The following is a 27,685-nucleotide window of genomic DNA, read 5'->3' on the forward strand; positions in this document are numbered from 1 at the left end:
ACTGTGGCAAGTTCTGGGGACTTTCCTGATTATCTTGCATCTTTGGGGACCTGCAGTGTGTTGCAGCAGTGATGGCAGGAGCCATGTCAAGTGTCCTGAGAGAGATTAGTGCTGGAAAACGGCTGATGAGCAGAGGGCACGTGATCCATGTTTGCTCTTGAATAAATTGATGATTACAGTTGACAGACTCCTCCTCACCCACCCCTGGGCACAGGGAGCCACAGTTCCTGAAGAAGAGGAATTTCCCTTCAGGGTGACCTCTAGGGCGGGGCCACATCTCTGCTTCCACTTTTGACCTCAGACTGGCATCTTCACTCCTCTGTCTGGTCCCAGGGAATTACTTTGAAGCAGGAGAGTTTACTTCTGAAGTCCTGCCCTTTCCAGAGAAGCACAAGTTAGGGCTTTCCCTTCCTTGATGAGCGAGTTTTAGGGGCACGAAATGAACTTCCTTGTTGGCTCAGAGCTATGGCTTATGCCTGGGCACATTCTGTGCAGCCTACTCAGCTGAGATCCAGAAGAGTGCTAGAAACACCAGGGGGACCAGGTGGGTTCAGAGGACCCCTTTTGGGCTGTGTGATAAGTGACAGTTGCCCTACAAGGTCAAAAAATTGCTGTTTAACAGCAACTGTGGTGATTACTAACACAACAGCAGTGATTACTATCATAAAGGCCACAAAACCACACCTGGCCTCCTGCTTATATCCTGTCCCCACTCCTGGTACTGAACTCCCTTCCCCTGCCCAGGGGGCTGGTTGGCACTTGTCTCCTTGCTTTTCCACTGCCTCTTCCACAGCTCCTGCCTGGATCACTCTCCATTAGTGCTGAGCATTCATTTCCCAGGTCAGGTCTGGCTATCTGTGTCCTCAGCTCAGCTTCATCCAGACCAAATGTGGCTTCCAGAGGTGACAGATGTGGCAGGAACCCAGAGAGAGCCAGGCTGCCAGCCCTCAAAGGCTGGAAAGCTGACTGATAACTGAGATGATGGTGTAGGCCAGCAAAAACTTTGAGTCACACTGGGCTAGCAGTCACTGCTGGGTTGAACAGCAGCAGATACACAGCCATAGGCTTTGAAGAATAGATAACCTGACTCCAAACCCCTGTAAGAGCTGTTCTGTAACTGTGGCCATAGCGGACTGCAACCCCACATCCCTGCAAGACTGAAAACCCCCAGATTTTCTCAACTGCAACATCCCCCCAAAAAAGGGAACTGCAAATGAGCAACCAAACTTGTCAACATGCCAGCAAATTAAATCCTCCCTGGTAGGCCACAGCTGCAGTTGAAAACTTCCTGCTCTGTTCCACCCAGTCACCTTGCAGGGGGAGGACAAACACCCAGGAGAAGGAGGAAAGGGTGGGGTGAGTGAGACCATTGGGCTTGTCAGACAATTCACTCTGGATAAATTCAATCTGGCTAAAGAGGAAGGACAAGGACGAGAGGTACAGGGCACTCCTATGGCTGAGTCTGTTTCTCCTTTGCTGCAGGAAGAGCAATCAGGAATTGTCCAATAAAATTTTTAAAAAGAGACACAGGTGTTTTGTATGCCATTATGGGATGCAGCCAGGTGCTCAGACATGGAATGTCATCAGCAGCTGGACTCCCTCCTACCCAGCCCAGCGAGGAGGCTCTCAGCTCAGCAGCAGCTGCTGTAAATGCCACTGTGAGCATGGAGATGCCCACTGCTGTTCCCCGGCCTTTCCAGGAGCAGCACAACCCACTCTCCAGCACGGCTGCAGCACAGGGCCCACACCTCGAGCCCAGCCCATGCTGCAGGGCTTGAAGTCATCCCTCATGCAATGCCATGGCAAACGCCCTGCCAACGTGCAATCTCTGCCACTGCTCCAGTGCAGCCTGGCTGCTGCAAACCATCACATGCTCCCACAGAAACACTGCATCTGCTCCTCCCTTCCTCCTACACAGCCTCCTCCTGCTCCTCCCCATGCTCAGGACTGACAAATCTCAACTGAGGTACTCTCATCTCGCTGAGTATTAAAAGCTTTGCTGCTCACTGCAGGGGCCAGGTGAGATGCTGCAACTCAGCTCTGCTCCAATATTTGGAAACCACCACGAGCAGCAGATGGGTATCCCTTGCTGGGAAATAAAAATTAGTATTGAAGCACTTGCAACTACTCAGCAAATTCTCTCTCAGCTTTATCAAAAATTGTGTTTCTAATTCAGGCTGTCAGATGCTGGGACAAAAACCCAGAGTGAGGAATACAGACACCAGGATACAGGGAGCTTAGAAAACTGCCTTTATTCTATTAGTTCTTGGAAAAATGAAAATACAGAAAGAGTTTAGTTGGCTGCAGAACAGCAAGAAGTTCACAGGTTAGGAGTCTGATCACTACATGGTAACCAAACTTACACAAAAAGTTTCTTTTTTTTTAGTTTTGAAACTGGGTCCAGCAATGAATTTAAGGCAACTGAACAGTTCAGAAGCTTTGAGTGTGAGCAGGCTGTCTTTTCTCATCCCTACAGCACGTTATGGAAAAAACTCCTCCTGGGTGTGCAGACCACTCAAATCATTCAAATGGGTCAGACTCTTACAAATGAACAGGGGAAGAGGATCAGCTGCTTTCCACCGGACTTTATTTTCAAATACAGTTTCTTAAAAAACCCAGAACACCTTAACGCAGAGGTTACAAGTAACAGTATTAGGAAATCCAATTATACAAAAAATACTACATCTAAGCTGGGGTAAATAGATTTATTTTTGGTAACATACATTTAAACTGGCACTAATTACACAGTAACTAAAAGGTAACTAACATGAAACCACAGAACCCTCACTTTTCCTTAGCTGAATGGGACTTGGTCATTTCAGAGTGATCACATTTTCAAATTAATGTTTTACACCAAGCCATGAAAATCAGATCTTCCTAAATGTGATAGCACTGAAGCTACTCTTGATTCCATACAGCCATGTAACGGTTGTACTCAATTAGAATAGGACGTTAGTTATAAAGTAGTTACAGACCAATCCTCTGTGTTGACAGCTTTTTCTCTTTATAGAGACAAGAAAGAAGATAGAGAATTGTCTTCAATTAGCGCCTGGCATATCCTGTGAGTGCAGAAAAGGTTTGTTAGAGGAATGTTGAGGTTAACCTTGGGTGCACAGATGAATTTGATGCAGATTGTTATAAAAATCATGGTTGGCTTCTAAATACTGGTAGCAAGATGACTCGATTTTTAAATCTCTTAAGTAAATTATAGATAATGAAAAAGGCCAGTAATCATACACTAGGATTAATAAACAGCACTTCAAAATTACTCAAGTGCGGGGTGCTGCTTTGGCCATCTTCGTCTGGCCACGCTTTATAAGAGAAGGCACCCGGACTTTTTCTTGCCACGCCGGGCTTGCAAAGCAGCTCTAGTGGCCATTTCAAACACCTCCCTCACACCGTCTTTGGTCTTTGCCGAACACTCCATGTACCCGAATGCACCAATGCGGTTTGCCATATCCCGGCCTTCCTCGGGTTTGACAGGCTCCTGGAACAGCACAAAAGCAGCAGGTGAGAACAGCCCAAACCCACACTGCTCTTCCCATTCCTGCCCAGCTTCCCAACAAATGCAAGGGAATTTCTGGATTAAGTACACATAATGAACCGGTTAGTTGTTAAAAGTCCAATGTCAGAGAGCATGATCAGTTTTCTGATATCTCTGAGCTTGGAAGCTGCAAGACATTTTGAAACTTGGCAAGTGATTGCCTATTTCTGATGAAACATTTATGCAATTCTTTGCTACCATTGCAAAAAAGCCTATGAACAAATCCCCAAATCAATGCCTCAGTCTTTGTATAAAACCCCCAAATATTATGCTACAGGTGCAAAAATTCCTGGTCAGAGCAGAGCATCTGCAGTCCTATACCCAAGCTGGGGGTTTCGGGCTCAATCAGAAAATGAAACCTGGTGTTGCTCAGGAATGAGCAACAGCAGCTGTGGTTATTACCTCAGAAGACACACAAATAAAAGTGTTTGCTGTCACATCCTGAACACACCAAACAAAAAACAGCTCCAGAGTGCATGCAGAGTGCATTCAGTTAAAGGCAACAGACACTCCCTGGTGTCTGCTACAGGTAGGTGTTGATCACACAGCCCACAGAAACCAGCAGCCAGCTGTAGGTGCCTGTTTATGCTCTGCTACAACCACCACAAACTTCTTTAAGACTCTGAAAGGAACCTGCCTGCTTCATTTTGGCCAGCTCTCGTCTTGTGTGCTCGTCATTCCTCAGGTCCTTCTTGTTTCCTACCAAGATGATAGGCACGTTGGGGCAGAAATGCTTCACCTCCGGGGTCCACTTCTCTGGGATGTTTTCTGAAAAAAATACATAGTCATGACTATATAAAACCCTACTTATGGGGAGAGTTTTATTTTAAAGGTTTTACACATTGCCTGAATCGCTGTAGCTCAATAATCCACATTGATGCACTTTGTTCTACTCTTCATAAGGAAGCAAATAGACCTGTTCTGGTATCACAAAAAAAGACAAGCCTGTCTGTGGTAATTTAAAGGCCGAAGGACATGTAACATCTTGGCTTCTCTACCTGTCAAGGGTTAGCACAAGGGACTGGAAAGTTATAGAATATTTTGCTTCAAGAGAAACCTTTTATTTATCTCCAGAAGCTAGAGATGGGCACAACACTGAAGCCTAAGCTTTAACCTCTCTTCTTTTCCTAAAGCAACACAAAGTAACCCCTCTCAGCTCTACCCTTACTGCAGCAGAACTGTTCAACACGCTAATTACAGATACACAGGAACAAAGGCTTGGGGTAAGTAATTTCCAATCTGCCATTTCTCCCAGCATGCAGCAAATGAATTTGTTCTCATATACAAGCAACCTCCTCCTCACATCCCTACATGACTTTATTTTCCTAGTGAAAGAAGGACTTGGGGGCTTTTGAAAGCAGAACCTTGACAAATTCTATATAGCAGGAAGTGCTGAACAGCCTAAAACATCTGGCTGTGCTTTCTTAAGTTCTTAGACATTTGAGATTCACCAGTGGATGTACCTGCAGGCTGCATAATCACTTTTTATCTTCATGAAATTCCATTCAGCTTTTGAAGAGACATTCACTATTATGCATTATGGCATATTTTCTTGCTTGAAGGAACAACTTAGACAAGGATTTTGAAGCCAGTTTTTGCACTACAGCCAAAATATCAATTCTGCAGCTGCACCTGGAGTGCTCAGGTGTGCTGGCCTCTAGATGCTGCACATCTGAAAAGCTGCCTTGCAGTTCACTGCTCCCAGGGACCCTGGCAACCCAGACACTGGTGAGCAGGAAGGGAGAAGAGGGAAGAAAATTTTTACAATCTGGGCAAACAGAGTGCTGCTGCAGCTCTCGTGATGCTCAGCATTGCTGGAGAATTCCCTAATGTCTGAAAACTACACATTCAAACCAGCACCAATTCTGAAACTAGGAAAGCTCCCAAGGGAAAAGATATTCTACAGTGCAGTTTCCAAGGGGAATATATTTATATGGAGAAGTGGTTCTGATTCAGTTAGAGATCTACTTACCTAAACTATCAGGACTATCAATTGAAAAACACATAAGTATAACATCAGTATCTGGATAAGAAAGCGGTCTAAGTCGATCATAGTCTTCCTGTCCTGCTGTATCCCACAAAGCCAACTCAACCTGCAAAATTAAGATAAGGGATTAGTCAGATCACCAGGAAAGTTCTGATTCAGAAGCCAGGAACTCAACAGGAGTGAGTTCAACAACACTCATGGTCAGTGCCATTCAAAAGGAGGAGACTACCAGTTTTCCTTTGACAGGAGAACTATTAGGAATTTTACATTCTGTAACTCTAAAAATCAACTTATTGCTGTTCATGAGTCTTTTCTTTATACCTATGACCACCCTCAATTCTCTAAAACGATGTAAAAGCTACCAGCGGAAAAGCGAGACAGAAGAATTGAAGGGAATCAGCTCCAAAGGGCTGGGAAACTCTCTGACAAGCATCTCAGAAATAGCAGTTCTCAGTGGAAGTGGACTAAGTATATGCTTTTTAGGATTATGCACATTTTCAATGAGTTTACAGATGGAACCTGTAGTGACTAAGGAATGTCAAGATTGTACTTATTTGCGCACAAACTTAATAAAACTGATTTGTGTGTAAAGCTTCTTGTTACTAAGAAGTAAAGTACTTAATGTTCTTGATATTTCTGCTTTTGCTGAAGCTAGGGGAGAACATCCCCATAGGATTGTTTAAAACTGTAGAAGGAATAGCCAACATTTAAATCAAAGAACTTAAAAAACTATAATCAAGCTCTTTAGGTATATATATTCTTGCTTAAGATTCTCTGATGAGTCTGCCTTCACAATGGAGTGCGTGCCTTCTTCTTTAAACTTCTGCATTTAAAAATTCCAGAAAAAAAGTCCATAGCAGCTCAGATAAAGACAGATGGCCAGAAATGGAACCCAAACATGAGTCTGCACGTGCAATGCAACTCTCTGTTTAAATTGTGAAGAGATAAAGCCTTAAGTTGCACACATACACAAAAATAATGTTCTGTATTTCAGTCAGAAATACTCCTCCTCTCATAGTCACCTCTGCAGTTGCCAATATGAATTCTGTGGCAAATGTTCATATTTTTTAAGAGATGTCTGTTGATGGTTCCTTCACATGATGCTGGAATCAGCTCCTAAAAACCACATCTACCTCTCTGTCTTCATATAACTTCTGGACATTTCTGGTAATGCTCTGCTAGGAAGACAGAGGTAAGTGGCTGTCAAACAGAAAAGGCTTAAGCACTGCTCTCCTACAAACTTTTGTAATCAAATTTTCTGAAGACCAAGAGCTTAGGTAAAATATATCCTCTAGTTACAAAAATAAAATCAGCTGATACTGCTCAAGCTGTTCATGCTATTTTCCTTTAGCTACTGGCTGCATATTGCTGATAGGGCATGACTCCCTGTTCACTCATTCAGAGATGTAGAGATTCAGGCAGAAAGGAATGAGGAAGTTAGACTTGGTGATAAGAGAGAGAAATGGATATCATACGTATTTCAAACAACAGTCCTTATAGTCTAAGATGCAATATAGAAACTGCAGAACGTGTCAGTTGGGGAAAAACATGTCCTAATATTAGTCTAAAAGTAAATTTTCTTTTACTGATTCACATTATGGGAGAGGAAAGCTCTTTTTAGACTCAAATAGCGTGAACTATCATGATTAATTCCATAAATAACCCATCCCTGCCACATTAGGAAATCAAATTTAACATAAAGTCCAAAACTAGCTCAAACCCCTCCTTTTCTCCAGTCAGGATCAAGAGTGAGTGATTTCAACCCATCAGTCACTGCATCTGAACTAGAATGGACTGAAAAATGTCCTGGCTGTCCCTGAGCCAGAGCAAAGGCAGTGTCCTACAGGGACACAACAGGGAAGCTCAGCACCATCAGCACCAAGACCTGTCACATGATTGACCTGCAGTCCCATGGCAGGGGCAGCTCCGTGTGGTTACAGTACCCAAACAAACACAGGCCCAGGGTTTGCAGCTGAGCTTTCAAGGTGCAAAGTTCCTGCTTTGAGTGCTTCTGGAGTATCCTGGAAAGTGACAATTTTGCACATCACCCAGCCCTCTGCTGACCCAAGTGCAGAAGGCAACCTACCCAGGGATCAGCCCCTACAGCAGCCCCTTGGAGCAACTGTCTGCTTGTATGGTAAACAAAAGGACTCAAGAGGTCTCATATTAAAAACTGACTTTCAAAATATTTAAAATTAAAATGAAATCTTTTAATAATTAGTTTACTGAAGTACAAAGTAAATAAAGATGAAGCTCAGTGAGCTGTGGCTGCACTTGGGTCTATGAATTATGTTCCTTCAGACAAGCAGGACAGACGATGCTGATGTACACTACAAAAATCAACTCCCTTGATCAACCTGTCTGTCATCTGTTCTCAGAAGGATGCTGCATGTTGCCAGGAGTTGGTATGAAAAAAACCAGCTCTCCAGGAATTAATCATTGTTAATTACAATACCAGGTCCCCATCAAAAGAGGGACTCTGTTCCAAAGGCCAGTAGCCCCAGTGCCCTCAGCATCTTTGCATTGCTCCATCCCCTGCCACCTGTTATAACGTTCTACTCAGACTGATTGTGTGGCTTTTAGAACCTCAGCTTGTGTACAGTTAGAGGCACCTTGTTAAACAGACACTGGATATGAGCACGTTCTAGCAAGGTCAAGATTTTTTCTCCACAGGAACATATTTAATATTTAAGAATATATTTACAATATAAGCACTAAGCACGTGTGCTAACCATAATATTAAGGAAGTGTAGAGATGTCCATGTTATTCTGAACAAACACCAGTTCATTCTGGCTCTTGGAGAAGGGTTCACGTACCTGCTTTCCATCCACTTCAATATCTGCTACGTAATTTTCAAAGACAGTGGGAACATACACTTCAGGGAACTGGTCTTTGCTAAATACAATCAGCAGACAGGTCTTTCCACAGGCACCATCTCCCACTATAACCAGCTTTTTTCGAATGGCTGCCATAGCTGAAAAACAAAACAATGACTTGTTAATTCAACTGCTACAGCTTTTAAATGAGATGCTAATAATTAATAAACCCCGAGTCTTCAATTAATAAGATTAATTTTAAATTGATTATACATGTCCATTAGAGAGACAGACGTATCTGGATTTGGGTAAGTTCAGATCCTTTTAAGAAGAAAAACACTCCCCAGCACTTATCAATATACCAGTGAGCCCACTAAGCACAAGAATAATAGGAAGGAAAGCCTGGTTTAGCATTTATTGATCTGTTCTAAAGGCTGAGATAGCAGCACCCACAGGTAACAAATGAGTGAGCAGCACTGTCCCAGGGCACCCTCTCAGGTCTTCTCATTTACAAGATGCTTCAATTTAAGGCAAGTAACATTTTCTTATCACACTGAGTTGTCTTAACTACAAAGTGCCAGTCAGCTGGACTGAGGAGCACCAATACAAGGATCTCAAGGTAACCAGTTTCTCAGATTACAACCAGCACTCTGCAAAAGATTTTGGCAGGACACATCTCACTCCTCAATCTGCTTTCCTGGGCATCACTGCTCCCAGGTTAATAGAGCCTGCTGTCAGCTTGCTGTAAGTCAAGGGAGTACTGAGAAATGGAGACCCACTCCAGTTCATCTCTGCTGTGATGATCGATCTGTATCAGGACCATATAAATCTATGACCTGTTCATAAGCAACTCTGGCCTCAAAAAGACAGTACAGAAGCTTGAAAAGGTTTAAGGAAAGCCTGGAGTCAGGGTGGGGCCGAAGCAGATGGTTGGTTTGGATCCGGCAAAGCAAACAAAACCAGCACTATGTATGTGCCTGCTCTCAGTTTTCTCCAGGCATTTATTTGTGACAAATGCAGGGACAAGCCAGAGATTCAGGGAGCGACCTGGCTACACGGGAGTGCAATGAGGACAGAACCATACGACTTTCTTCTCCATAACAGAAAGGCACTCCAGGGGAAGCCGCTTAGTCATCCCATGAAGCTTCCTGGAAACGGAACAAACAGCAATGCCACCACAATACCTATGACTGCATGACCAAAACACCACAGAGGGAGCACCCTGTGAGCTAACTTTTGCCATGACAAACACAGAACAAAGTTCTCTGAGGATGACCAGGGCTGCTGGCAAAGGGAGAAGGCCTCAAAGCAGCACAGGAGAGATTTAAAGGACACAGCAACATTTTATCCTTTTCACCTCTTCTCTTGCCTCATGAAATTAAGTAAAAAGGTAAAACTACCAGCTAAAAGCAAACTTTGGTACTGTTAGGTGGTGAAGAAGCAGTGGATATTACAGAGATTCTGTACTTCTGTTCCAGGTACCATTTCAACCCACCAAGCAGCAAGGGACAAGGACAGCCTTGTCAGACACCACTGCTCAAGTGATCCACATCCATGTCTAAAGTGAATTTCTTTCACCTTGCAAATATATATGTACACAAGTTAAAGTTATTTACCTTAGGGACTTGGGTTTATTTTTACATTTGTGGACAGTTTTAAATGATCCAAGCCTTATAAAAGTTTTTTTTTTCCATCGCTTTAGATGGTTTTGAATACTTTCTAGCAATGGTAATATTTGAATTTTACAGAACTGGAAATTATCTGTCCTCTGTACAACTCAAGATCAACTACTTGTAACTTTTATTTAATGTCAGTTTTGGCTAATCTGTCCTTCAAGTCGTACAAAACTTCTGAAGTCATCTACTCATGTGTTCCACAATATTTACAATGAGAAAATTTCCCTCAATGTCTACCCTCACCCTTCTTTGATGTACTATAAGCTCATTACTGTTTATGCTGTTTTTTGGGGCCATAAAGAAATGGATTATTCCCTTTCCCCAGTGCAGTTGAGAATACATGCCTTCATTTAGTCTTCTCTTCAGGCAGAACAATGCCAATTTATTCAAGCCTTCTCTGTAACTCATATTTCCTAGACTTTCCCATTGCTCCCTTCTGGGAAGAGTCCAACTGGCACAAATTTACCTAAGCGTGGAGCCCAAAAGCTGAATCCAGTATTTCTACTAGGGCTCTATGGAGAGTGCCCAGAGCTGAAGGATTAATTTCATTAATCTTCTGGGATATCCTGCTGCTTAAACACCAATCTGGAATTATGTGTCTTTTTCTTTCTTCTTCCCCTCCCCAGAAGACAACACTGTTGATAGTCAGCTTTTAAATCCTGATAGCTCACAGACTTTTTTCATTCAGATTCTATACAGTGAGTAGCTCTCTCTTCACACAGCTCAATATCCACTGCCAGACTTTTACTTATCCTTATAGTGACTGATGGTTTATTCCACCTTCAGGTTCTAGCTCTGTCCTCCAGTTTAATCACAATCTGTCAAATGTAAGTTTAATAGTAGTGATTCCCAGATAATTATCTAGGCCATTGATGAAACCATCCTGGAGACACAGAGGGCAGCTGATGGAATGGGATAACCTGTCTTTCCCTGCTATCCTCCCTCCTTCTCCCTTCTGTGCTGGTGGCTGGGACTGGCCCCTGATGCCTTAAGCTCCCTGCAATATCATCCAGGGTAGGTAACCTTTTGGCATTACCTACAGGTAAATGTATTTTTCAATGGACTATCAGATCAACTCGATCTTCCTCTAAATACTTCCGTCACCTGGATTATTTTTCAAGTGTTCCTTGCCAGTTGAATTTTATGCTTTGGCCTACTATATAACTATGTCTAAGACCTACAAGGAAACTACAGTTGTGTAAAAAAACCCCAAACCCCTTATTTAATGTAGCTCTTTCTACAAATCCTTCCTGAAAAAAAATTGAAAAATTTATGGATATATATATATATATATATATATATAAATATAAAAATTATTTCAGGAGCTTTATTTTATCTCCTCAGTATCTTTTTCCTGAGAAAAGCCTATCATGAAACTCTCTGCCTGAATGATTCCTGAGATGTGTTGACATCATTTGTACCAAGATGCCCTTCAGCAGTGTGTGCTGAACCACTTCCTCCCCACTGCTCAGGACCCACCCTATGAGGCTCTCCTGCTCACAGAGTTGTGTAGGACTGTCACTAGGACATATTAAACCTGCCCAACAGTCCCTTCCATCTAGTACATTCAAAATCTAGGGAATTAAAATTCTCTCATCAGCAGCTTCTAGAGGATCCTTCTGGACCATCACAAAAAGCCTCAACCACATTATCATTTTTTGGTGACCCATGGCATCCTCGCATTTTTTACTTCAGTTTCACCTTCCACAGCATTATCACAAAACAATTCCCTCTAGAACAAGTGTGTTGTATAAAATTCAATTCAGGAGAGAAAGCTCAACACTTATAATCTCCAATTTTCAGAAGCAGCCCAGATTATAAATGCTGGGTAGACATAAACAACTCGAGATGTCAATTCTGATCATTGGACAACTCCTTCACCTTGGAAGGGAGACACCAAAAATCACAAACACTTCTTTCTACTTATCATTATCAATGAACCATATAATGGTTTGGGTTGGAAGGGACCTTCAAGATCATGTAATTCCAACCCCCTGCCACAGGCAGGGACACCTTTCTCTAGACCAGGTTGCTCAAAGCCTCATCCAACCTTGAACACTTCCTAATTTAGGAATTCCTTGAATTTCCTAATTTAGAGGATTCAGTGTACAGATCAGCATCTTTCAGCCAGTAATTTTTCGCTAAAATAAATACATTCCTCTCCAGTGGGCAGCTGTAAGCATTTGTCAGGTCTGGCAAAGACTCAGAAAAACATCATCTTGGTAGCACAATAGAGAAAAAAAAATGGATTGTTAGAACACAGCTGCATCTTAGTGGTGCGTGTCGCAAGGACAACACTAACAGCATTCACAGCAGTCAGGTCTTTCTGCTGTGTTCTGACATGCTCTGGTTTTCTTCATCAAGTATTCTGAAACATGGAAATACATCAAATTTGTACCAGCAGTATGTGGGAATCAAAGCACTTTGCTGGCCTAAAGAGTTTCATTTAAGATGCACATTACACACAATTTAGTATTTGCTACAGCACAGCTTTTCACCAGTGAGCACATGCCTACATTAAGAGCTAAAAGTCCTCTATGAACTACCTGAGAGGGTATAACAAACAGACCAAATCCATGCTACTACTACCTCACTGTAACTGAACACAAGTACTACATCCTTTTACACAACACACAGAGCTGTGAGAGTCCAATAAACCCAGAAAGCTTCTGGGACTGAATCACTGATGATGCATGCAGAACATTGAGCAAGAAATATTTTATCCCAATTAGTGTAGCAGAATGGCTGCAGTGATCTTCTAGGAGAATCTGTGCTGTCTTCTGCAGCAAGGCAAGAGATCTGCAATTTTTCCTACTCTTAAATGAACCACTCCTCCCACCTTTGAATTTATAGGATTCTCAAAACCAGCTAGTCTGCTAGATTCAAAGTGGAAACTCTCACAACATGACTCAAGTGACTCATCTGAATGGAAGAGATTAAATTATGACATTTCCCCAGCCTCAGCCAGTGTCTTTCACAGGTATTACAGGAGCTTTAGACATCATTTACTCAATCCCACTAACATCACAGGAGGTTACAACACAAGGAGCTCCTGTTTGCTGAGTTGCCAGACTAATATCCTTGTTACAGGAGGCTGCTGTTTCTAAGGGCAGTGACGCTCCAAGGCTCCTGCAGCATAAAGCCCTGCTTGTTAAGGGAATCCACCAAATACTCCAGAAGAATTAGAAATGGGGAAAATATTTTTTCCCATGTTCTAAACATACTCCCCCCAAGTACTACCCTTTACAGCAAGGGAATTTGCCTCTTCAGCATGCTATTTATTTTTCCTAGCAACAACTGTTCTAGTGCCTCCTCTCCTGCAGGTCCCAAGGCCACACAGCATGAGTGAGGATTGTGGACACGCTGTTGACATTCTGAAGTTGGATAGGCTGGCAACAAACATGCCAGGTTTGTCTGTCTTACTCTGGATCTCATCCTGGAGAAAGTAACTGAGGGAAGAAACAGCCCTTTACTATCACATAAGTATCACAACTATATTTAATTTCAATTATCAGTTAACTACTAGTAAGTTTCTGTTGCCTGCCATGCTATACAGGCAGATCCTTCACATAATGCAGAATTTTGTAAAAAAAAAAAAAAAAAATTCTGGATTACTGCATGTCAGCAAGAACTCAGCAGAAGCAGTTCAGCATGCAGAAAGGATGCTGCAGGGGATGGGGGGAGAACATGCTTTAAATTCTCTCCCACCTAATCTTCCTGAAGTCCTTAAAAGCAAAATGTTGGAAGGTAAAGGTATAGAAATCTTAGAAAGACTGCCTTGCTGTTGACTCCTCTACACAGCACTGAAGCAGTTTGCTGCTGAGTGAATTACAGCCTGGCACTTTTCTCACTTGCTTTATTTCCCCTCGTTTAGTCAGCCCTGCCCTGGGCAGCAGGAGGCTGAGGGACCAGAAGAAGAAACCCTGCTCAAGTGTCTCCCACCCTGACCAGTGAGGCCCTGCCCTCTACCTACCACAGGGGAAAACTGACTCTGTCCCAGTCCCTCAACTGCCTCTGCCTCAGAACCTGCATTTACTCTTAAAATATATCCACTTTTGTTAAAGTCTGAGGTGGAGGAAGAAAGAGTTTTCCCAAAGAGAAGATGAGCAGACTTTTTTCACAGTTTTCTGGCCATTTAGCAAGGTCGGGCATCAACACTGAAAACTGGCAAAGCAGTTTGGAGTCCAAAGTTGATCAGCCCGGAAGCAAACAGGACAGTGCAGCTGTGTAATGTCAGTGAAGAAAGAAACTGAACACAGAGATCTGAGTGGGTGAAGTGGCCAAAAGACTATGACAGGGAAGGGGTCAGGCAAACAGGCGAGGAGAATGGCAGAAGGATGTAACCACTCCACTAGAACAGAATTCAGAATTCCCACATCTCCCAACAGCAGGCAAGCATCTCAACCCTCTGCTCCACCAAAGTCCCAATGGAAAATGTCAGCAACTATGCATTCTGTAATCCTTTTTTGCTTCTCACTTCTCATTAGTGAAAGCACATATAAACAAATACCAGAAATACTGCAGCTTGCTGCTGAAATGCTAATCCTGCCACCTTAAATGAGCTTCCTTCAGCATATGTAAGCCTATGGGTGGTATCATTCCACTTTTCCCCACAAAACCAATACAGGATGGCCCTGATCTTACATAGCAATAGTTGTGAAGTAGAAGAAACTGTGACCCCAGTTCATCCCTTAGAGAAGCTGCAAACTGGAAAGTCAACAGCCTTGGGACTGAAACAAAAGTAAGAAAAAATATTACGGGAAAACATGACTCAATCACATAAAGGAGTCAGATACAATACATGTTTCTGCTACAGGGTTTCTGAAGGATCCTGGAAGACATACATACCCCAAAACATGCAAGTGACCACTTATTTATTGTCTGAATTGATCTGTAGAGCCACACTGACAGTAAAGCCAGACACACTGAGCTCAGAGTGATCTGCTCTTCTGACACCATGAACAACCTGCAATCAAGCATTATTGGGATGGAAACTCAGTTCAGTTCCAAGCCACTAGAATCAAAAATACTACAAATGTGAATGTGGTCACCTCTATCAAGGGGACAGTCAACACATTTCATTGTAATGACTGAGATTTTCTTAATTCTATGCAAGTTTGCCTGTGGACACTTGCACTCATAAACCAAAAAGCCACATTATTTAAAGTGTTGCTAACAAGGCCTTTGAGAAATAGCTATATTTATATCCCTTACTGCAGCCAGTACATAAAGCAGTTTGACAGTACTGCAAAATAGACCTATTTCTAACTACAGCACTATGTGGGAGCAGTTGGCGAGGAAAGCTATCTGCTGGGGCTTTTGGGGAGGGTTGCATATGAAATCTAACACTTGAAAGAAGTTCCAAAGGTGGCAAAGCATAGGGCAGGCTACTGATGTTGCACATTAAATTTAATCCACAGAGAAATGGAATTTTTCTGCTGTAAGACTGAAGTACAATTCTGAAAAACTGACACAGAAGGTCAGCATAGTATCCAATGGGATTAAACACTGAATACAGGTCCTTTGGGAAGGTCTTTGGACAGGGCAAGCTGAGTGTTCATCGCTCTGATAACAGTTCATTCAGCCTGTGTCAACCAGGCTCAAGTCTAGCATGTTTTACTAGTTTGGAAAACGTGCCTTGCAAATAGAGCTGTATATATCCAGAGCCAGCTTTAAACCAGGAGCAACATAGCTGTGTTCACCCCCAGCTAATAAACCTCCCCAGGTCTCAGCTAACTCCACAAATAACCAGCTCAAGCCTCTTTGTACTACATCACCAGAACTGGGAACAGGGTCAGCTTAACTGCATTAGGTCTTAGCAACACTGGTTGCCAGCCCCAGTGAACCCTTAATGACTGATCAATTTTATCCAGGCAGTAAGAGTTAACCAAAAGTACACAATAGGTGTTTAATAGGCACGGGTATACAGTGCATCTTCGTTAAGGACATAGAGTGTTGTTCATGCAGCCTCTGCAATGGCTGTGATGGGGCAGGAGATTCCTCATGCAGTATAAAGGCTGCCAGTGCAATGTTTTGGAGGAAACCTGAATCAGCTGTCAGCACTAGATCCGTGCTGTCATGTGGACACAGCACGTCTAATCCAAGATATCATGTGAAGTCTCAAAGTAGGATTCATCCTATCAAATTACAGCCTTTGCCCTTGCCCTCCTCTTCAGGAAAAATCCTGTGACACAACACACAATTCATCTTCCTCTCAGAGAAGAAAATTGCTTTGGATTCTAATAAATTTGCTTGATTTTAAAGCACCACAGGAAAGAGCAAAACATTTTGCTTTGCTCCCCTTCCCTGTACACAGCACCTGCCTGTGCTTTACAGGAATGATGCCTCAGCACTGCCAAGTGCTCCCAGGAACACACAAACTATCTTTTTTAAAACACCCAAATCATGACCTGTGCAACCCTCTACACCCAGCACTGTGCCACACAAGCAGCTCCAACATGGACGCTGACCACTGGACCAACTTGCTCCTGCACCTAAACTTACACCTAGAGAGTCACAGACCATCTGTTGCTGCAGGTCTACACACATGGAAATAGGGACACTGACTTAGGGGTTAGGTGTCTCCATCTCAGTGCCTGGCATTTCTCATAAGATCAGGACTACATTCTTCCACTAAAGGAGAAGAGGAAAAATGAACAAGAAGCTTCTCCCTGCACGTTCGCCAGCCTTCAGCTCAGGAGCTTCTTGGGTCAGATGTAGTTCCCATGAATTTGGTAACCTCAAACAGATTTCTCCTCCATGAGCTTGTCCAGACTCCCTTTGAACCCATGTAAACTTCCAGCACACACAACATCCTGTGGAGGGAGTTCCCAGAACTTAATTACACATTGTGTAAAGCCACTTCCTTCAAATTCAAGATTGTCCCTATTAGTTTCTTTTACTGCCTCCTAATTCCGAAATGGAAAGGGAGTGAACAATTTGCCTCCACTCACCCTCTTCCTGCTGCTCACATAACAGCCTTTCCAGGCTCAAGCACTCTAACACAGAGCTGGTTGGTTTTTGTTGTTTTTTTTAATTACATTTACACCTTTGACAGTAATGACTGTCTATTCCTGGAATAAGGAGTAACAAAGTGGCAGAGGTATCATGGTGAAGTGCTTCAGTCAGGAGAGCCTCTGATAGCCCAGCAGCAGAGCACCGTGTACCTTCCCATCCCACATTGTCCACCACAGCTCCAAATGCCCCAGGGCTGCTGCAGCACAGCTCCAGGAGCAGGAGCCTTAAATCCATTCACAGTATCAGAGAACCACACCCAGAGATGCGTTTCAAGTGCAAACAAGCCACTGCTTCCCCAGTACATTTCACCCTGTGCATTAATTCAAGTACAGACCACCTCGACTTTAAAAGAGCAGTAACAGAGAATCCCATACCATGCTCCTCAGTCCAGGAGTCAATTATATTTTCTGCATTATGATGAGGTTTTCCTTGTCACTTCCTCACTTCTTTGGCCTATGCAAATTTCCCATTACTGGAATTTTGCATTTCTTCCAGGTGACCACTAAAAAACACAGCCCAGGAATCCAACTCCTTTATGTTTTCAGTACACGCAGATTCACTTGCATCTCCACTTGCCTTTCACAGCTGCCTCTTTCTACTAAATTTAATATGAACCATATTGATTTTGTTCTGGTTTAGTTTCTCACTGAAAATGACATGCAATTACTGTCACATACTAACTGAAGGCTAAGATGAACACTTACACTTAAGAACCAAACTAAAACAATTAACACCTCTTGTTTCTATTTCCCCCCAGTCCAGGCTGAGTGACATTGCCTTAATTCTTTCCTGAACACTTTGTTACTTATTCCATTATTGTACCTGGGATTGATGTCTTAGTCTGATGGGATTATAATCATTAAGATTGTCCTACTTCTTTTTATTATTACTGCATATTAGCATTCTTTCAAACTCAAACTGCTGCAATATGTAAAGAGCTTTCTGGAAAAAAAATTACATAAACCCCCTCCATTTTCAGGCCAGAGATCTTCAGAGCTAAAATATATATCAAAACATAGGTGTCAATTACCAAATATGGTCAGATTAGGAGTGCAATATCATTCAACCTTTTTTTTTTAAACTTAATGAGATAATCAGAATACCTGATTACACGGAAGTTCTCTGTGTATAGATAAATAACTGCCAAAAGATAGGAAACCAGGCAGAAGGAAATGCTCAGCACTCTCAGAAAAACACCCGTGGAACCTGCACAGCTCAATGTTCATAAATGACCTGAAAAAGCAAAGAAAAATAGCTATACAACAACACTTACTGGTGATGTCAAGATGTAGAGGTAATAAAGGCAAGGGCTAACTGTGATGGATTTCAGAACTCCAACAGGCTCTGTGCCTTGGCAATAAAATTTGAAAGAGAGAAATGTGAAGTGATATGCAATGCAAAAAACAGATTCAATTTCCTATACAAAATGATGGACTGGGAGCTTATCACTGTCACTCAAGGACAATATTCAAAGGTTATAAAGTTAATTCCTTTAAAATACAAGCTCAATACTCTGAAGTGCCACAATTTTCAAGATTCCAGTATTAAGAACCAGGAGAAAAGGAACAAACCAGAAACCATTAAGATGATGTCGGAATCCATCGCATGACTGCATCTTCTGATGTGTGCAGCTGTGATCCTCCCGTGTCAAAAGGCTATAAATGAACTGGAAATGACTCAGAGCAGGGCACTCGGATGATTAAACTACACAGCAGTGACCATATGAGGAACAACTACAGCAGAACTGGAAAAAGGACAGTCTGGAAGAGATACAACCACAGAAGAAAAGAACTGGAAACTTCCCTCAAATCCTAGGGAACGGTGAGCAAATTGGGGCCTGAAACAAGGACCAGAGCACATGGGACAAGCCAGTTTGAAAGCAAAGGCAGGCAGGCCTCCCAGCAGGACACATGGCAAGGCTTCAGCACATTTCTACTTTTTAGATCCATAATTTCATAGTTATTTGAGCTCCTTTTTCCTCCCAGTTACTTTCCACAATTTTGAGCTTCTGTTTTCTATTTTCTGTGTTCAGTTACTACTGTTCTCTTATTTCATCTGTAAGGCTTTCTTGCACTGTTTTTTAAGCGTGAACAAAACAGATGCCTTCATTTCCTTTCCAAGCCAGGTTATTTAATTCACATTCAACACTTGGTAGGAGAAAAAAAAAACTGCAAAAGAAGGTTCCTGAAAAATCTTTTTAAAGCATGTTTAAATCAAATTTTTAAAAAACTAAACCAGGAATATGTGCAAGCAAAACTCTGTCTTGACATTGTCAGTGTTCATCCTGTTAACACCAAACTTAGCAGGGTGTTCCTGATCAACTACCTGCAAAATTCACCCCTATACTGTTCACCTCCCTGTTGCTACATAATCAGTAAATTAACACCATTTCAGAACCCGGGGAAGAAGACTAATTAGAGCATTTCTTTCTTATCTTCCTCTACCATGACAAGTCCCTCTCCAAGGCTGAAGGCAAACTTTGGCTTTTAGGGGCAGAAAGCAGGATTTTGTCCTCAGGATCTGTGGCTGCTGTTGCTGTCCTTGTCCCCCCCCATGGAACATTGTTGGTCATTTACCCTCACTGACTACATCTTTGCTATCTGTTGGCACAACGACTTATGAGAGCGCTTCTCTTACGCAATACCGAGTCCCAAGATTACTTTGCACAAAATGGGATTAGGGCTTAATATTGAGGTAATTATAGTAGATCTGTGGATTTCCATGCGTGTGTAATCTGCAAAACGCTTTGCATTTGGGCCACTTTTTTCTCGGTGTCCTCTCTTTCCAGACACCTCCTGCATGTCAGATGGGATGTGGGGCACATCACACTGAGCAAGGCAGGCTTCTGCTTGGGCATGGTGGCTCTGTCTTCAGGCGCTGGCAGTAAAGCACATATGGACAAGAAAAACTAACGCTAACTTTTCCAGACAACCATCTTCTTGTACCCACAACTGACACTCACCTGTGCTCCTCCCTCTTCTTCTCCCACCACAAGACATCTGTTGAAACTGCACTGGTTTAGATCAAACACCCAGCAAGCCCAACACTGCCTCACACATGCAGGTAGCTCAGACAGAGTAGAAGAAGGAGCAAATGCACTGAGACCACCACAAGTGTATTTTCTCACTTGACAGCTTGATGGTAGTTTTCTTTTTTTTATTCTTTATGCCCAACAGTCCATCTGATAGTGTTTTCTCCTCTGATTCTACCTGTTTGGTTCTGAAGCCATGTAAATCATTGTCATTCAAAGCATTCCGTGGTCTTAGTGCAGACTGAGGGAGAGGCACCATCAGTTTTGATCTAGACCAGAGTGTGCTTGGTCATGTCTTTTTAAGCATCCCTTGTATGGAATCCATTCCTTATCTCTGATCACTCTTTTCAGCCTCATCTTTGCTTTTCCAGTTGCAATGTATCTCAAAGCACATCTTTCTTTTTGCCAACCCACTGTAATCAGTGTGTTGAGCACTAAGAGCCATGATGCTATCCCTCTGTTTTCTTTTTTTTATTCCTTTCCCAAGGCCCCTCATACAAACTCATATAATCTCTGTTGAACACTAAACTTCCCTTTTCACAGAATTATGGCAAGCTCTTCCTTCTCAACGGCAATAATTAGCTGTCACCCCATCAGTGCATAAACAAATTAAGACTACCCTGCTTTGTATTTATCTGGAACAAATTTCATTTGGCATTTTGCTGCCTGTAATTCAATCAGAAGGACAAACTGCAATTCTTCCTAATCAGCTCTGGTCTTTTCTTCCCTTCTTCCTCAACACCTTTCTCACTAGATCATTTTTGAACATGCTGAACAGTAGAGATGTAACACAGATCCCTCCTCTTGTCCCAAACTTCCCTTCTCTGTGCTTCTCGAATCATCCAAAACCTCCAGCATATGAGCTGCACCATTTCCTTTGCAAAAGCCACATTGGCTTTCTGCTACTCTAAGTTGTTGGTCCATCTGGTTAGCTTTTTTTTGCCTTTTACTTTCTAAAAAGACACTGAACTGTGATATCCTGCTGAACTATCTTTAAGAACTGCTACCACATAAATCCTCTTCCACTTCTGTGGCTTCAAGGTATTGAGAAGTTACATAGTGTAATTAGTAATTCGGTCATTTCAGGCCCGAGTTTCCTTTGGAACCCTTGGGCAAGCACCATCTGGTCTTGGCATCTTGTAACTGTATTTATCACTTTGCTCTATAAATTACTTTGCTGACAATTCAAGCAGAGACAGATCTTCCAATGAGTCTTGTTCTACATAAAGAGAATATCTGGCACAGAACCTCTTTGGACTCCTGGATTCCTCCACGGGAAACAGGAATGTACATAAGTCATTGTTGTACTCATGGCTTCATCATCAAATATTTCTTTCAGTTCTCCATCTATTGGCCCTCCAGAATCCTGTACCTTTCTTGTTTCTAATGAACTTGGAATTTTTTATTTTTTTTTGCTGCTATTATGCTGTTTCTCAAGAGTCTCTGGCAAGTCCTTGTATTTTTCATTTGACTTGCCACAGTTCATGTCCTTATTTACTTTTCTGGTCAACTTCATGACTTAAACTTTCTGAAGGCTGTATTCTTATTTCTAACACTTTCTTTATCCCAAACTGCATGCTCATTCTCATCTGTCAACATTCCACAGTACAATTTAAAATCCTCCCAACGACATTTTCAATTTCAAGCGCAGAAGCCTAGTTCTGCTGTGGTTTACATGGAACCCAGCCTTTCCAAACAGCTCTTGGACCGAGGTTCAAAAAATGAGCCAATTCACTTGGTCAGCACCCAGTCAAGATCTCACTGTGAGATGGCCTTCTCACTTCACACAATTTCAACAGAGCAAACGGGAGGTGAAGAATAAAGAACCTCCAGGTGTAAAATAGAAAAATGAAATGCTGGCAAAGAATGCAGAGATAACTGATACTTGGACAGCTGCTAGTTCTTTCAAACCACTGACACATGCAATGACCATCTTCCTTAAAACTGTGAAGATAAGGAAAAGGAATCCCTTTGTACACATCCACACTAGCAACCTGCTCCAAATGTGACAGTTCAGGCCAGGTGAGACAGAACTATTTATGGTTGCAAAGCACTGCTAATTAACTGAGCAAAGAGACTGAATTGAGCTCTGTTTCTGATTAAAAAACAGCAATAAAAAAGCAAGCAGAAAACCCACAACTGTCAGAGCCTGAGGAAAGCAAAACCTCATATTTGGTGTACTGCCCAATTTTACTGGGTATACTTGTGACTCTCCATCTGTTCGTTTTACAAGGGACCTTGGTCATGAAAGGTGGTCAGAGAAAGACAGCAAATCTTCTGATTAGTTTAATTAGATGATTCACTTAGGAAGGATGGGCGGTTAGTTGTGTGGATGGCAAATATCTTAATTAAAAGGTGGTCTATAGATATTGTAGTTCAACTTTTATAGTCTCAAATGTCCTTTCTAAATGAAAATATAGTCATAGGAAAAGGACAGAAGAGAGGAAGGATAGGGCAGTGTCACTCTACCAACTCCAATTAGCTTTTGGTACTTTATTGACAGTTTAGGATGTGGTAACAGAGATCCTACCAAGACCAGAAGGCACCCGGACACTGAACAGGTGTGTAAAAGTAGTTTAAAAGTAACTTAACCAGTGTACCACAGACAGTATTTTGGGATATTTTTGTTTATTTTTGAGATTTACCGAAAAGTAATAAGCAACTACCTCTTTCTATTTAGCTACCCACTATTTATAGCAGGAGAGGAATTGTATCAAAAGGCAAGGAGCAGAGGATTTTAATCATGCATTCAGGTGTGTGCAGGTGCACAGCTCTACCCTGGGAATGGAATGAAGGTCAGTTGTCATTTGGCACATTTATTTTGCATTGCACTGTTCTATATTACAGAGTTTCACCCTTATTATGTGTTTTACTAGGACAAGCTCATCGTGGACTAATTTAAGATTTCAAGGGCACACTTGCTGTACTTTATCAACATGCTAAGTTCCTCAAACTCACCCAATTAGACTTCTCCTCCACATTAGTTCAAACTGCATTTAAAGACACATTTTAAGGTAACAGAGCAGAACACGAGATGAGATTTAGGATTAAAGGTAAAAGATGGTGTATGCGTGGAGACTTGGAAAGAACCTGATGATACCACAGCAGCAGGGAATAAAATGTTAGAGAAACTGAGACGGCTAATGAAAAGGTAGTCAAGGTCATAAATGTCTAGTGCAGAGCAGACCATAGGCATGGTGTGAAGAAGAGTCCACAGGGATCTGGGCAACTTAAATATATTGAGAGAAAAAGATTAAGTGTAAAAACCAGAAAAAACAAGAGTTACTATGAGAAAAATGAGGAAAGATGATGATACTTCCAAGACCCCCCCAAAACGTTTTCATTTGGAATTTGCTTATCTGAAGAGCCATCACCAGTCCTACATCCTGGTGGCGGTTAAGATCATTTAGGATGTTTTTACTGTCAATTCCTGGCTCGGAGAACTCCCCGCCTCTGGCGCTCGGCTGCTGTGGCACTCGGCCAGAGCGTGAGCTTGGTGAACGAGGAGGGATAACATGAGAGCTGCTCAGCTGAGCTCTGCTGTGACTGAATTTATTTTGCCCCTTGCGTGAAGGTGCATTCATGTCTTGAAAAATTATTTTTAAAAAACCCATGTATTCTAGTGTTAAATGATACAAATCACCCATTCAAACTAATTTATGTCAAACATTTATGCTGAATATGCTGTTAAACATTCCAGTGAACTAATTAAAGTGAAATAAGTCTAATGTTTTTCTTTCTTTAGACATGCAGCCTTGGTCCAAATCGGTGCCAGAATTAGACTGTATATTTGAACGAGAAATGCCAGTGCTGTGTGACTGGAGACCTGGATAAGACCAGAACAGGGCAGGAGAAAAGCACACATGTATCAGAAGAGCCTTCAACAGCAAGCAAATATTTTCACAAACAATCTTTTCAGGGAGGGGAAGACTTAGTATTTCCATACTGCCAAATATATCCCGAAATAAAGCCATCAGAGAACCTAATACTTTGAGGCACAAATAACATTTAGGGCACATAAAATTAACTTCGGAGATTTCTGAGATAAAAAGAAGATTAGCAAAAGTCTGCTTCTGGAAGAAGTTCACCATTTCAAAGTCACACTGATGGCAGAATTGGCACTTAGGCTAAGCTCTGGAGGGGAAAAAAAGCAACAACAAACTTAACATTACCTAGGGAGGTCTTAAGCTTTAATTTTCTCCATATACTGTATCACATGGAGAAAGGGTGGGTGGGAACCACTGCTCATGAAGGGCTCCCCTGCAACAAACAGGTGAACTGTACCGGGAGAGAAACAAAAGCTGGATATGAGGCAGCAACTAAAAACAAACAAACCCCCGTTCCAGACACCTCTTAAAGGGATATTAAAGTAGTCGTGGCATCATTTGACTGAGAACAATACTTCATCCTGAGAATCTGTAATAACTAACTCTCCAGACCTCTGGGAGAAGTTTTTGGGTCTTCTTTTTAAAACCTAAACAGCAGTCTCGAGGTTCCTCTTGCCCTCGAAGGGGTTTCCTGGCAGAAAAGATTCACGCAGGGTGTAGTTTAACACCGAGCAGTTCTCAGCCCAGGTTAGGCTGTCGGGGCACAGGACTCTGGTCGTGTCAAACCACCCCCGGCGTTTTCCCGGCCTGCTGCAGCCGCCCCACCGAAAAAACACCGCCCAAACTTTCCAGTTTCGCTCCAAAGGCCGATTCCTCCCCAAGATAAAAGTTCAACGGCGCACAAATCCCTGGCAATGCCTCCGCAGGCTCCCCGGCCCGACCCCGTGTGCCGCGGAGGGCCCGGGACGACCCCCGAGTGCGACCCCCGGTGCGGGCGGGGCGCGGCCCCGGTATTGGTGACGTCACATAACAAGCTGCCACTCACCGGGGCACCCCCGGTGCCGCCCGTGTCACCGGCGGGGCCGGGGGGGCAGCGCCGCCTCCGCCTCCCTCCGCACCGCCCACGACCGGACGGCGGTACCGGGTCCCGGGCGGGGCGCGGGCGGCTCCCGCGAGGGAGCCCCGGGGCCGCGCCCCTTCCTCCCCTCCCCCGCTCCCGCGGCCCGGAAAAGGCCCCGTTACCGACCCCGGGAACTCGCGGAGGAGCTACCTCCGCCTGCCCTCCCCTTTTGTGCGCGGTGGTGGGGGGGAGAGGCCCGGCCGGGCCCGGCCACCCCCGCCCGCAGGCCGCGGGCTCCCGGAGGGGGCGGGCGGGCCCCACCCGGCGGCGGGAAGGGGGAAGAGGAGAAGAGAAGCCGGCGATCCGCCCCCCCGCGCCCCCCGGTCGACAGAGAGCCCCCCGGTACCTGCGGCCTGCGCTGGTCCGGCTCCCGCCGCCTCCTGCTCCACAGGCCCGAGCGCGAGCGGCGGCGGCGGAAACGGGCGGGGCGGGCCGTGCGCGCTCCCGGCTCCGCGTGCGGCGCGCTCCCGAAGCGCCCCGCCCGGCCGCGCGCGCCCGCCCGCCCCGCGGCCAATCGGCGCTGCCGCGCGCGGGGGCTGCTGGGAAGGGGCGCTATAAAAATGCCGGTGCTATTTACGCCGTGCGAGTTGGGGAGTGGCAGCGCTGTGGTGTTGGGCGGGCGGTGGCGGCGTTTGTGCTGGCCTGGGGCGGGAGCTGCCACCTCTCCTTGCGGCCTCATCGGTGCCTACACCATGAGGAGCTATCGATGCGGGCACGGCCCCTCCTCACCTACTGGGGGAAAGGCAGCTGTGCTGGGGGCTTGAATCGCGCTGCCTAGTTTGCCTGCGGGTGGTTCATTTCTCCCTTTTCTTCCGGTGGAGTCGTACCTCGGTTCCTGTGCATGGTTCTGGGCCCCTCGATTCAGCAGACACATTGTGGTACTGCAGCATATCCAGAGAAGGGCAATGAAGCTGATGAGGGGTCTGGAGCACAAGGTCTGTGAGGAGCAGCTGGGCGTGTTTAGCCTGGAGAAAAGGAGGCTCAGGGATGACTTTGCTACTCTGCACAACTCCTGACAGAAAGTTGTATTTAGGTGGAATTGGCCTCTTCTGCCTGGTAACGAGTCATGGGGTGAGAGGATGTAGCCTTAAACTGCACCGTGTTGGACATCAGGAAGAATTTCTTCATGTAGTAAGGGTGATCAGATATTGGAAGAGGCTGGTGTGTGCACACCCAGGGAGGTGTGCAGTCACTGTCCCTGGAGATGGTTAAGGACAGGTTGGCTGGGGCACTCAGTGCTGGGTGACATCAGGGAGTTTGGTCATAGGTTGGATTTGATCTCCTGTCTTTTACAACTTAATTGATTCAGTTAAAGGTGGGTGGGGCAATGGTATCAAAGTGCTCTGTTTATCTATGGGCCTGTTTATTCTAGTGGATCAGATGAGCTCTGCTCCTAGCAGGCACTGAGCTTTGTGGTTGCTGCTGGAGGAAGCTGAGGGCCTCACAGGCAACACAAGGCAGGGGCTGGAAGGGTTAGACTCACTGGCAACAACTCCTGAGCATGTCTGTGGTGAGCTTAAGGCAAGGACTGCCCACATCTGAGAGCCCTGTGGTTGATGCATCATTGTTTCTTTCCTTGCCCACCTGAGAAGGACATTTGGAACTGGCCTTGGGGGACTCGGGGGGGCATCACTGCAGAGAGAATGTGTGCATGGAGAGGGTTGATGACAAACAGGCTCTGCTGTTTCTCAGGGTTTCCTTGTGAACAGGCACAGCAGCCTTTAGCTGGCATTTGGGGATGGCCTGTTTTACCTGGGCACTGTAAGAGAAACTGTGCAGTGCTGTTTCTGATGCACGATCTTTGGGGTTTCTCCCCATCCTCATTCCCTCATTTGACAGCATTTGCATTGCCAGCTAACTTTAGCCTGACCTTTTTACAGACTACTCTGCTCTGGTGCCTGTAGAGGAAAGTTTACTGCTTAGCCCCTCTCAATAAGCAGGTCCCTGGGACTGGCTTGTTCTGTAAAGCATTGCAAGGAAGGTGGCTTTTTCTTAGCAAGCAGACATTTGATTTTATCTGATAAATTGTTTTTATGGCTTGGTACCAGTTCTTGATAGGTGAATGACAGTGTGCATAGTCGGAGGCCCATGATAGTTTATGCTGTAGCTGACTTCCACCTCTGATGCTGAGAAAGAAGTTCATTTGCCTGAAGTCCATAGGGAAATTACCCTGTGGTTTGGACACTGGGTTGGTGGGACTTGAACCAGAAATCAGTTATTTCTAGGCCATAGGTTCTTTTCATAATTGTTTTTTGTTGCTGTTTGATAGAGATCCTTGTGGCCTACAGTTTTTTTCATGATCCATTGGGAAATTTGGCCTTTGTTTACAAAACATTGTCAGGTGTTTTGATCACAGTGTGTGTGCTTCCTTTTCCTAGCAGTAGCTCCTTGCCCAAGGGAGAGCACTCATTGAATTTGGATGGGTCTGTGGCCCCAGGTCCTGCTCTCTTAGGTGAGCACTGTTTGGGCACGATGTTAATGGAAGTACTTCAGGAGCTGACTTTTCCCAGTTTGGTAAATAGGTAGCTATAATGGTTTCAAAACTGATTTTAATCAAGGTAGCCAACAAGCTCTATTGCCAGCAATGAGGATCCTCAGTCTGTCTGTCTAAACCACACCTTCTGAAGGTGTCTGTAGTGTTAACTTGCCACCTTCTCTTGTGTGTT

General features: G+C 44.0%; 1 protein-coding gene across 2 annotated transcripts; it reads right to left on the reverse strand.

Moving 5' to 3' along the window:
- Positions 1 to 2,227: 2,227 nt before the first annotated feature.
- Positions 2,228 to 25,493, reverse strand: RHOA (ras homolog family member A). 2 transcript variants are annotated; one of them, XM_014869610.2, is made up of 5 exons: positions 25,366 to 25,493; positions 8,349 to 8,506; positions 5,517 to 5,637; positions 4,182 to 4,312; positions 2,228 to 3,487 (listed from the first exon to the last, which is right to left on the reverse strand). In XM_014869610.2, exons 2-5 carry the CDS (start codon positions 8,502 to 8,504, stop codon positions 3,314 to 3,316), a joined length of 582 nt encoding a protein of 193 aa, XP_014725096.1. In that variant the 5' UTR covers positions 8,505 to 8,506; positions 25,366 to 25,493; the 3' UTR covers positions 2,228 to 3,313. The 2 variants fall into 2 exon arrangements, with proteins under 2 accessions (XP_014725096.1, XP_088027302.1); XM_088171176.1 differs by lacking the exon at positions 25,366 to 25,493 and adding an exon at positions 18,145 to 18,211.
- Positions 25,494 to 27,685: the final 2,192 nt, after the last annotated feature.

Source organism: Sturnus vulgaris, chromosome 11 (genome assembly GCF_052056855.1).
Source record: "Sturnus vulgaris isolate bStuVul1 chromosome 11, bStuVul1.hap1, whole genome shotgun sequence".
Lineage (NCBI taxonomy): Eukaryota > Metazoa > Chordata > Aves > Passeriformes > Sturnidae > Sturnus > Sturnus vulgaris.